This window comes from Theobroma cacao, chromosome 1, assembly GCF_053813885.1.
Source record: "Theobroma cacao isolate CCN51 chromosome 1, ASM5381388v1, whole genome shotgun sequence".
NCBI classification, from domain to species: domain Eukaryota; kingdom Viridiplantae; phylum Streptophyta; class Magnoliopsida; order Malvales; family Malvaceae; genus Theobroma; species Theobroma cacao.
In genome coordinates this window covers 8,077,047-8,089,261 of record NC_142639.1, presented here as the reverse complement: position 1 = coordinate 8,089,261, position 12,215 = coordinate 8,077,047, and the positions used below count along the sequence as shown (strand labels likewise).

Sequence of the window (12,215 nt, the reverse complement as noted above, 5' to 3'; positions counted from 1 at the left end):
TTATTTGTATTTCATTTATTCAGCAAAATGCTCTGCATTCTAATTTGTGACGAAGTTGTATTTATTTATTTATGGAAAGGTTAAGCAATTGTACTTACAAACGGAGAAGATTTATGACAATCAATTAGAATATCGCATATCATATAAAAAGTAAAACACAAGAACCGCTATGAAATGAAACAAAACAATTCGATTCCACTGAAAAAATGAATGAAATGGATCTATTTGGCTACAATCAATGATATAGTTCTGCTCAAGAATAGGAATAGCCACCCACTAATTTCTACATTCCTTCATCCGTCTTCTGTATGCGGCCAAAGTGAAAGAGTTAGCAGAGCAGGATGTCCATATAAAAACATGGCTTATCACGATTCCGGGGGCCCCTCCTCCAGGCTTAAACAGTTACCTACCCACTTCCATACCCTGTGAAGAAAAGGGGAAACGGCCCTCTATGAATCACTCTAACTTCTCGTTTTGAATACAATCTGCCTCTCTCTGTGAACCTGGGACACACATGAGATAAAGTTTCATTAATCAGTATCCAAGAGGAACTTGTGGAGATTACAAAGCTTTTAACAAAACCTAACTGAAACATGGAGAGTTATACGCACGATGGCAAGTCATAGAGGCGAACAGTGTTGTCATTGCAGGAGCAGAACAAAACTGGTTTAGTTTCTGCATCATTCATTCCGCAGAGTGCAAGCACGCCCTGCATGCAAAAGCATTTCTTATAAGCTCATGCTCAACGACAAATCCATTATCACTATTACAACATAGAAAGCCAACCCCAGTTTAAACAAACATAACAGAGAAATGCATGCCATGCATTTATATAGACTATAAACTGAATTGATTAATGAAAGCAACCTAAAATTCAACCATTTTTCCCTATCATTTACTAGCAGTAAACCAGACACACTTCTTTAAATATCATAATACGATGAAAATATGGCCTGCTAATGGGGCACCTCCATCTTGCAAAACGATGGAGCTACCATAACCATTCAACCATTTGGAAATCAAATAGGAACACTATCTATACTACTACTTTTTGGCTTCTTGTTCCTGTTTGTATCTCATTCCTCATGCTTTTCTTAGTTCTGGCGAACCAAGAGTCTGTACAGAAACGGAGGATTGACTAAGTAAGAAATACCAGAGAAACAGAGGACAGAGAGAATAAAGAAGAAGAAGAAAAATATTTAATATTGAACTGTTTTAAAAGACTTTTTATTTTCAACTCAACATTTATACAAAAATATTTGAATTCAAATCAAACTACCTTCAACTAAGATGTAGCCTTGGGAATCACACAAAATGAACTTTTAGTCGACCCTTAACAAACTCAGCTGACCAACACAATGGTCAAAACAAATATTTAAAGAAGATGAATAAAACGGCAAGCTTACAAGTCGTTTAGAACTAAGAAACTAAAACGACATGAGAGCAAGTCGTACAGAAACAAAAGAACAGAAAAATTAAAATTAAACGATGCGTTTCACAATTCTTGGTTAATAATTGTGAAACGATGACATTTTGACTTTTTGTTTAAACTCTTCCAACTAGCCGTTGCTTCCTTCTCAGCTTCCAGCTGCTCCCTGCTACTCAACTTGCTTCAGCTTATTTCTTCAACCAGTTTTAGATCACTTTTCAACACACCTCCTTGATCTGAAATCTGGTGAACACCCAACTTGGCTCGAAGTAACTCAAACATTTTCTTACTGAGACCCTTAGTAAATATATCTGCTAACTGATCATTGGTCTGATAGTAAACAAGCTCAATTTCTTGATCTTTAACAGATTCTCTTACTGAATGAAACTTCACTCTAATGTGCTTAGTACGCCCATGAGGAACAAGATTTTTAGCTATCGCAATAGCTGATTGATTATCCACATATATAACAGTTCCCTTTCCTTGGATAAATCGCATATCCAACAACACATTCCTTAACCATTTGGCTTGATTAGCAGCTGCTGAAACTGCTATGTACTCAACCTCAACAGAGGACTAAGCTACTATCTCTTGCTTCTTTGAAGCCCAGGTAAATACAACACTTACTAGTGAAAAACAGAATCCTCCTGTACTCTTAGAGTCATCCACAGATCCTGCCCAATCATTATCTGTGTATCCTTGAAGACCACTACTTTCACTCCTCAAGTAGACCAATCCAAAATCAGAAGTACCCTTCACATACCTTAAGATTCGTTTTGCAGCTTTGAAATGGATCACTGAAGGAGTTTGCATAAACCTAGAAAGCAAGCAAGTGGCAAACATAATGTCTGGCCTTGTTGCTGACAAATATAACAAAGATCCAATAATACTCCTATATAGTGAACCATTTGCCTTGGATGAACCATCTTCTTTGCTCAATTGAATCCCAACAGTTAATGGAGGGTCAACAGCTTTACAACCTTCCATATTGAACTTCTTTAACAAATCTCTAACATACTTTGACTGATGCAAGAAGATCTGTCCAGGTTTTTATAAGACTTCCATCCCCAGAAAATATGACATCTCCCCTAAATCTGTCATCTCAAATACCATAATCATTTGTACTTTGAATTCATGTAAATACACTACATCAGGTCCTGTAATCAACAAATCATCAATATATAAGGCAACTATCAGCTGTAATGAATCACAAGTGCCTTTAACATATAGAGTAAGCTCAGTGAGACTTCTATTGAATCCATGATTTCTGAAATACTCATCTATCCTCTCATACCTGGCTCTAAGAGCCTGTTTAAGTACAAATAAGGCTTTGACCAGTTTACAGACCTTATGTTCAGAACCTTGCACAACATAACCCTCAGGCTGAGAAATGTAGATATCCTCCTTCAATATTCCATTTAGAAAAGCTTATTTAACATCTAAATGAAATATTTTCCAGGCTTCCCTAATTGATAAAGCAACTAGAAGTCTAATTGTATCAAGCCTGACCACTGGTGCAAATGTTTCAAAGAAATCTGTACCATAGATCTGTGCATATCCCTTCACCACTAATCTTGCTTTATATTTGTTAATTGATCCATCAGGATTCAATTTAGTTCTAAAAACCCACCTTACTCCAATTACATTCTGTCCATTTGGTTTGTTAACCAACTCCCACATTCCATTCTTCAAGATCATGTCCATTTCTAAATCCATGGCCTTTTTCCAATTTTCATCAGTTTGAGCCTCTGCAAAACTAACAGGATCAGTACATGCTAAATTACATCTTTCATAGATGTCTACAAGTGACCTAGTCCCTCTTATAGCCAATCTTTCATCCTCCAGATCAAGTGATTCAACATCACCTCCTTGCTCCTACTCATTTCCATCAACAAATATAACACCAGAATCATGCATATCAGAATCCTGCACAGTTTTGCTTTTCCAATTCCACTTTTGCCCTTCATCAAACCTCACATCTTTGCTAATAAAAATCTTCTCTGACTTCAAATCATACAACCTACAACCTTTTGACAAATCACTATAACCAATGAAAATAGCTAGAGTAGACTTAAGAGCAAGCTTTGATCTCTTTTCATCTGGTACTTTAGCATAGCATACAGAACCATAAACCTTCATGTGTGAAACATTAGGCTTCTGTTCATACCAAAGTTCATATGTTGTGACATTAGGCAGTACTCTTGAATAAGTCAAGTTCAAGATGTAATTTGCTGTATTCACAGCTTCTACCCAAAAAACTTTAGGCATATCCTTGTGAAACATCAAACATCTAGCCATCTCCATTAGAGTTCTATTCTTCCTTTCTGCAACCCCATTCTGATGTGGATTATAAGCTACAGTTAGTTGATGCTTTACTCCCAACTTAGCCAGTAAATCTTCAAACTTAAGAGCTATATACTTAAAGCCATTATTAGTTCTAAGTATCTTAATCCTTTTCTCAGAAAAAATGTTCTGCCTAAGCCTTAAACTTCAAAAACTTGCTCAAAGCTTCTGACTTCACTTGCAGGAAATAAACCCAACTAAACTTGGTCAAATCATCTATGAAAACAATATAGTATCTGCTGTGACTTAGAGAGGGTATTCTCATAGGACCACACAAGTTAGTATGCATCAGCTCAAGTTTTTGTTTTGCAAACCAGCTTCTATGCTTAGGATAAGGTTTTCTGCTTTGCTTTCCAAGCTGACAAATTTGACACAGCTTCTCTACTTTGCCAAAACCAGGTAGGCCTTCAACTAACTTATCATCAGCTAACCTCATAAGTGACTGATAATTCACATGGCCTAACCTTTTATGCCACAATTCAGCAACATTATCCTCACTCACAAAAGCAACATGCTCAACATTCTTCAGATTTAAAGGATAACAATTAGTTTTCATCTTGATAGTCAATAATTCATCACTAGAAGGATAAAATATAATGCATACATCATCCTTAAAAAGCAATGCATAGTGTTTATTTGTTAACTGACCAACACTAAACAAATTTTGGTCTGACTCAGGAACCAAATACACATCAGAAATATATTTTGTACCTGATAGTGTCTCAACAGCAACAGTTCCTCTTCCAAGAATTTTAAGAAAGACTCCATTCCCAATCTTGATTAGAGCTACAAAACTCTGATCAATTTCTGAAAACAAATCCTCATTGCCAGTGAGATGATGTGAACATCCACTGTCTAATAACCAAACACTCTTCTTAATTGACTCAGCTTCTAAGTTAGCCATGAACAACACTTCATCAGCTTCCTCAGTCTACTCAGCCACTGCTGCTTTCTCTTCACTGCCTTTCTTGAATTTACAGACTTTTTGAACATGACCAAGTTGATCACATAGTCTGCATTTCACATTAGGCCTAAACCAGCAGTATTTAGGAGTGTGATTAGTTTTCTTACAATGAGTACATGGAGAGAATTTCTCCTGCTTTTTCCCTTGCTTTCCTTCACCAGAATTGATTCCTTTACCCTTAATCTTCGTTGCACTCTCCTCTTTCACCTTCAAGCCTTTGGTCTTTGTAACCAAAGCATTTTCAAGGCTTTCATTCTTCTAGAGTGCTCTTCTCTGCTATAAAGCAAGCAAAGCACTCAACAGCTCATTAACAGTGATCTTGGTTAAATCCTTGGAATCTTCCAAAGATGATATTTTTGCTTCAAATCTCTCTGAAATACTCATCAGGATCTTATTCACGATTCGTTTATTACTGACCTCTTCTCCTAACTACCTAATTTGATTCACAAGATTAATCAGCTTACTTGTATACTTCTGAATAGTCTCATCCTCCTTCATCTTCATTAACTCAAATTGTCTGGAAACATTCAATACTCTCGTTGCTCTGGTTCTGTCACTGCCTTGATACTCCTCCTTTAAACTATCCCATACTAACTTTGGATCTTCATAATTCATGATCTTCTCAAAAATTACCTCTGAAACTGCTGATTTAAGGTAAATAAGAGCCTTATATCTCTTGGCCACCTCCTCACTGTGCTGTTTAATCTGAGCCAGTGTAGGATTGGCATGTCTTTGTACTAGAACCTCTCCAGTCTCAACTACATCCTAGAGATCAAATGCTTTAAGATACGATCTCATTTTAACCGCCCAGAAAGGATAGTTGACTCTAGAGAAAATTGGTGGAGCTGTAGCATTGAAGCTTGCAGTAGCCATCTTCGATGTTGATAAAACAATTACAGCAGCAACGAACAAAATCATAGGTCCCTTAAGAATTCAGCTCTGATACCATGTAGAGAAATGGAGGATTGACTAAGTAAGAAATACCAGAGAAATAGAGGAAAGAGAGAATAAAGAAGAAGAATAATAATATTTAATATTGAACTGTTTTAAAAGACTTTTTATTTTCAACTCAATATTTATACAAAAATATTTGAATTCAAATCAAACTACCCTCAGCTAAGATGTAGCCTCGGGAATCACACAAAACAAACTTTCAGTCGACCCTTAACAAACTCAGCCGACCAACACAATGGTCAAAACAAACATTTAAAGAAGATGAATAAAACGGCAAGCTTACAAGTCGTTTAGAACCAAGAAACTAAAACGACATGAGAGCAAGTTGTACAGAAACAAAAGAACAGAAACATTAAAACTAAACGATGCGTTTCACAATTCTTGGTTAATAATTGTGAAACGATGACGTTTTGATTTTCTGTTTAAACTCTTCCAACTAGCCGTTGCTTCCTTCTCAACTTCCAGCTGCTCCCTGCTACTCAACTTGTTTCAGCTTATTTCTTCAACAAGTTTCAGATTACTTTTCAACAGAGTCCTATCTGTTGCAAATTGCTCATGTCTCAGTCTCATGGATCACAGCCCAACTTAAAAGTTCAGAGTTTCAGACAAATGCTAATCCTAACAATACAAAACTCATCATTTTAACCAAGCTAAGCCTACACAATGGCCAGACATGCACCCCCACCTTACCTCTTCTCCTCTTCTCTCTTTCCAAGAGAAATATATAAGTGCATATTAGTTTCATGCTAATACAGAAGGCTTTTTGATACCTTGGGAGATTCAGTTTATAAATAATGTGCCTCTACGTTTCCTTGACTCCCCTAGCAGTTTATCAATTGTACAGCATTTTGAATATAACAACATTCAATCACCCACATAAGAAGTGATTGGTTTCCTTGTTCCTAGTTCTTAAAGAATACTTTTACTGCTAGACACGTTTAGTGTGACGCTCTTCATCCATTACTAACCATGATTGTAAATATAGATATACAACTCAAGTAATAAACATATTTACAATGATTGTAAATACACAAATAAAAGTCAAGTATTAAACACAATTAGATTACATATCTAAATACAAGAAGTAAGTGTGACAAAAGAACATACATTTTCTTTCTTATGAGTATAGATCACTTCCCAATTTTCTCCTTCTGTAGCAAACCAAACTTTTATACTAGAATCCAGTGAACATGAGAACAAACACCCGTTACAGTGAAGAAAGAGACATCACAGCATCCTCATGTCCATTCAAAGTCTTAATGCAGTGTAATGTGTCCGTGTCCCAAATCTAATCAAGAGAAATGAGAATAGCATATAATAAAACAGAAAAAACAAAATTATTTATAAATTGCTCGAATTGCATAGCCCACGGAGTTGTGCAATGAGTCATTTAGTTCCAAAAGGATGGTAATTTGTTTGCTATTAAAAACCACCAGGTTTTAGCAAATCAGCTCACCCTTATAGTGTGATCCACAAAACCAGAATATAACATTTTATCTCCAAAAGCTAAACATAGCACAGCACCAGAGTGGCCCTCCATGGATGCAACCAGTTGAAAAGGATTGGCTGCTTCAGAACTGCTTTTCCACGCAAAAATAAAACCATTCTGCAACCACCCAAATGGATAATTGAGCCATGCAGAGATAATTTGCTAGTAAGCAGATGTCCCTATTTTCTCCAAGATATTTCTCACAACACTTGAGGCAAAAGAATCCATTACATTTGGTAAAGTAGGGCTTGAATTGAATCAATATTTTCTCAAAAATATGCTGTTTAGGTGTTTGAGATGCGAAAACGGGTAGACCTAACGAAAAAACAAAAGCTAGCACGTAGTAATTAATTAACCAGCATACTATATAATAACCAAGCTTGCTTGCTTGCGTGTAATATTTTCAAAGGAGGGCAACTCATACACTTCAATGGTTTCACAGCAAAACCAAATCACAACCAATCAACAGAAAACAAAAGCACAATAAACAAGTACCTGGACTATGGAAAAGACTAATGTAACTCGAAAGTTGGATGAGAGAGGCGGTGCTACTGTCAGAACCCAAACAGTGGAAGAGCGATGGAGAGAAAGAGGGGAAGAACGACTGAGAGAAAGAGGGAAAGGAGGAAGAGAGAGAAAAAAAATTCTTTTATATGGATCAAATTGTAATTTTATAAATTTGGTAAAGGCATTTTAGTCCTTACATATTTGACAGCTATTTCATATCTCATGGAATAGATATTACTAGAGGAAGGGAATAGATAAAGTTGACTTTTAAGTAATTTTATGAAATTTTTATTCCTGCAGAGTAACAATTTCGTACCTTAATTTTAAACCAAATGAAGGTATAGGAAATGACCGAAATAGAATGGGAATAGCCTAATTATTTTTCATACCAAATGTGCTATTCAAATACATATTCCAGTTTTAATAAATAAGTAGTATTATTTTACTTTATTTTAGTATTATTTTACTTTATTCCAGTTTTAATATTATTTTAATAAAGAAGTAAACTTGGGGAACCAACCGGCGCATTTCACCAAAAGGGGAAACGTAAGCCTTACGCTATGACTCATGATGCCTATCGTGTCAAACAGTGGCAGTGCTCGATAGTTTCGAGAGAGACTGAATTCAACCCTTCGAACGATTTTTTGTTAAGAAGAAGTTGAAGACGAAACTAAACTATAAACAACTCTTAAAATTAAAAACTAAATAAACACGCGTCAAAAGACGTTTTACTAAAATGGGGAAAAAAATAAAAATAGCGCTTTTTTGCACGGTAACTTGCGACAACCAGCGTTATTTATAAAGAGTCGCGCGATCTCTCGTCTATGTTGCAGTTAATGACTCGCGTCTATGAATTTGAGCTTCTTATTATAAATAAATCGGCCTCTGAGTCTCTAATATCAAACAGTTCCTGAGAATTGGAATCGGAAGTAGGGTTAGGGCAAAGGAATTCGAGAGTAGGCAATGGCTCCCTTTTGTTTACGAGGTCGTTTTCGCAACAACAAACGTTCCGCATTGCCATGCAAGAATGTAACTGATTTTGTTTTTCTTAATCTTTTTAATTATTATTTTTTTCTAGATTGTTTTGACCAAGGATTTAACAATTTCGATTTTCTTATTTACGTAGAAAAAGAAGAAGAGTGGGATGAAGGACATGCAAGAAAGGTTTGAGAAGCTGAAAGTGGAGATGGAGGAAATCAGCGATGAACAGAAGAATATAAGAGAAGGGCAGAGGCAAGTGAGGGAAAAATTCGAAGCGATTGAAAGTGAGTGTGAGGAATTGAAGAGGGAAACTAGACTCATAATCCAGCAAAGTGCCCGGACCCAAATCAAGCTGGTTCTTATGTTCCGAATTTTGAAAGCTAGGGAACAGGGTGACCTAGCCACTGCTGCCAATTTCACTCAATTGCTTCGGTACTTTTTTTCCCCCTCAATTTGTTTACTCTCAATGTTTGTTTATGCTTAATTTGGCCTCCGTTTCGTTGTTTATTGGTTGTTGCTTTTGTTACTTGATTATCGCTTTACAATGAAGAACAAGGCAAAAAATGCGTTTTGGGAGCAAAAGCAAATACTATTAATTTTGAATAATTAAAAATTTAAAGCGAAACTTTTTTATATATAAATAAAAATGTATGATTATATTTTTTTTACCTGGAACAATTGTGTTACATTTTAATTATTTAGCTTGTTAGCAACTTGTGACAAGCAAATGGAGGTATAAGAGAAATGCTTTTTTTTTCTCGATGTTGATTCAGACTTGCTTTGCTCATGACTATTAATTGAATATAAGGGATGATTATGCAAATTAGCCTTGAAGTTCGAATTTTTCTATGGTGATTGTGTCTAAGTTTGCTTAATGGAAATTTTACCATTCAAAGAAGCTAGATAACTTGTTACTGAAGAAACAAAGTTAAACCAATATAGAATTAAGATTTTTTCCATTGAGACATTACTGCTAGGAAATTCTTTCATTTATTTGCTTCTTAGCAAGCTCTGATTTAGAATTAAGCCTTGCTTGAACATCATTTTGTATGAAACTTCTTAAGTGTAACTCGACCAACCAACCTTTGAAACAGTGGCAGCAATTGTTATAGTGCTTCCTGGAGTTCCTTTCTTTCCAAACTTTGTATGTGTAACTGGACCAACCAACCTTGAAACAGTAGCAGCAATTGTTATAGTGCTTTCTAGAGTTCCTTTCTTTCCAAACTTCATAAGTGTAACTGGATCAACCAACCCTTGAAACAGTGGCAGCAAAACTATGGCCTATTATGTAGCCATTTGCCCGAAGGTCGTAATTTGAATAACCTACCATTCTGTTAATTTGAGAGGCTTGCGGAGAAAGACATAAAAGCAAACCTCCTTTTAGTAGCTATATGTGGAAAAAAAAGACTATATATGATCTAGATTCTTTTGCATTGCTACAAAAGTAATAAAGATTGGAATAAATTGAAATGCCCTACGAACATAACTTATCTAGAGTTGCAATCCTGTGCAGGATTGCCAACCTTGAAATATAACAGTGATTTCTAGAAGTTTATGCCAGGGAGCTCTAGGATTCTTTTCTCTAAGACGCCTGAATCTAGATCTTGCTAAATATCCCAGGCAATTCCAAGTACTAAACACTAGAATATGGACCTGCTGATAATTTGATTTGGCTTAGGTTTTAATTTTGATTAAAATTTTACTTCCTGAAAGGAAGGTTATTTCAAAAGTTGTTTGACACATAATTTGATTAATGACTTGATAATTTCACCAACTCTATTTTTGCTTTGGTATTTAAGGAAACAGGCATTAATCTAGTTTTATTTTCTGTTGTCCTTTATAAAGTGGGATTGAACAAAATAGTTTTAAGTTGTTTGGTAGTATAGAATGAAACTAGAAGAAAAAGGGAATTGAGTGTCACAGTTGCTTGATTCAGTCAAGTACCTTTATGAATTCTTTTGTCTGTGGAAATATTATAGTTGATTAGATTCTTTTCTCGTGGAGCAGTTATCCTTTCTCTCCGTCCTCTTACTAAATATACAGTTAGTGAAGCCTCAACTACAGTTCATTGAATCAATTCAGAGACTTCCATATTGTAGATAGCCTGGAAATGGCCTTTTACTATAAACCAGATTTACTATTATATTTCTGGGTGTAAATGATGCTTGTAGCACTTGAGAATTTCTTTGCTGGCTTGCAGTGGAATAGTAGGAAGAGAGAATGAGGAAAGGCAAACTTCAGGTGACAATTGAGCTGCAAGGAGGAACTTCATCTGCTGGTAGAAATATTAAGCATGGAATTTAGTGTGTTTTTAAAGTGGTTGCTGTCTTTTAGCATTGGGGTTTGTTGTTATGAACTTATGTTTACTTTCTTTAGTTTGTTCCATGTTGGGTATTTTATGTGATAATTACTCTCTTTAGTTTGATATGAACTTCTTTATGCAATCTATAAGGTTCTATTAGAAAATTTTATTAATGGTGCCACCGTGATCAGCAAATTTGTGCTTCTCATTTGTGCAATGCATTTATTTGTTATGTTAGCATGGACACTATAGGCTAAAATTAATAAGATAGGTATCTGTTTATATAACCTTGTGTCCGTGAATTCCAACGGGATTCTTCACTTTTCTTTTGCCACAACAAAAAGAAAAAAGAAAGGAGTGGTGAGATTCTGTTGACTTTTCTTTCATTGGAGAAGACCTGACTGGGGAACCTGCCTATGAGGGATGTCTTTTACTGCCGTATCTGATTTTTCTTCTTTTTACCTTTTACATGGTCCCTTTTGTGTTTCATCTATACCTGGGCGCTGATCCATTACACAGGGAGTGCTCTAGTTAAAGATGCGGGCTTGAAACTTTATTGCTATATTGGCAGTATTTCAGTTTGCTGATACTAGAATGGAGGACTGAGGCAGCTCTGGCTTGGACGGTTTTGCAAAGGTTATTCTTTAGTTATGGATGAGCCAGGTAGGTAGATGGATAGTTGCAGTCCATTGGAAAACTTTCTCATATCTGGGTTCATTACTATCCATTCCAGTGGTAGTTTCTGGATTCTTCTATCTCTGAGAATTTGTGCGACAAGTTAAAAATTAGAAAACCTCATCCTGAAATGACCTGTCCTAGGATGGATGGTAACTTAGTTGCTTGCTTGATGAGTGATGATTGCTGTGTACTTTTATCGTTGATTCCATAGCAGAGATAAACTGGTGGAGGAAGAATGTACCATTTTTGCTCTACATACATATAAAAAAAATAGCAAACGGAGGAGAGTTTTGGATCGCAATAAGGGAATGATTATGGAAGCATAAAAGCTGCCACCATTGTTTGTATGCCAGATTTATCCTGTCTGTCACCAGCAACTCTATCGCCTTCGTAAGGAATTTTTTTTTTGGGTCTATTTTCACTGGTAAAAAAATTGAAATCAAAGGGTTCTAAATTTCATTTACGTCTTTTTTTTTTTGTTTTTGGACCCCAGAATTCATTAAGTTGATTATAGACCCAAAAACATAGTACTGGACATATTCTATACCTAGATATATTCATGCACTGT

The 12,215-nt window shown here is 35.8% G+C and overlaps 1 protein-coding gene and 1 pseudogene across 1 annotated transcript; one reads left to right on the top strand and one right to left on the bottom strand.

The window, feature by feature from the left end:
- Positions 1–170: 170 nt before the first annotated feature.
- On the bottom strand, positions 171–7,407 carry LOC148764499 (zinc finger CCCH domain-containing protein 63-like; annotated as a pseudogene).
- Positions 7,408–8,517: 1,110 nt separating this feature from the next.
- LOC18611942 (uncharacterized) lies at positions 8,518–11,138 on the top strand. Its single transcript, XM_018122442.2, has 3 exons — positions 8,518–8,715; positions 8,813–9,099; positions 10,868–11,138. Exons 1-3 carry the CDS (start codon positions 8,650–8,652, stop codon positions 10,917–10,919), a joined length of 405 nt encoding a protein of 134 aa, XP_017977931.2. The 5' UTR covers positions 8,518–8,649; the 3' UTR covers positions 10,920–11,138.
- Positions 11,139–12,215: the final 1,077 nt, after the last annotated feature.

What these genes read in the sequence shown, in the direction of transcription:
- LOC18611942 (XM_018122442.2), top strand. Translation starts at nt 8,650, where the DNA reads ATGGCTCCCTTTTGTTTACGAGGTCGTTTTCGCAACAACAAACGTTCC. An exon ending in CCGCATTGCCATGCAAGAAT is followed by an intron (nt 8,716 to 8,812) that starts GTAACTGATTTT and finishes TTATTTACGTAG; the next exon opens with AAAAAGAAGAAGAGTGGGAT. An exon ending in AATTTCACTCAATTGCTTCG is followed by an intron (nt 9,100 to 10,867) that starts GTACTTTTTTTC and finishes GCTGGCTTGCAG; the next exon opens with TGGAATAGTAGGAAGAGAGA.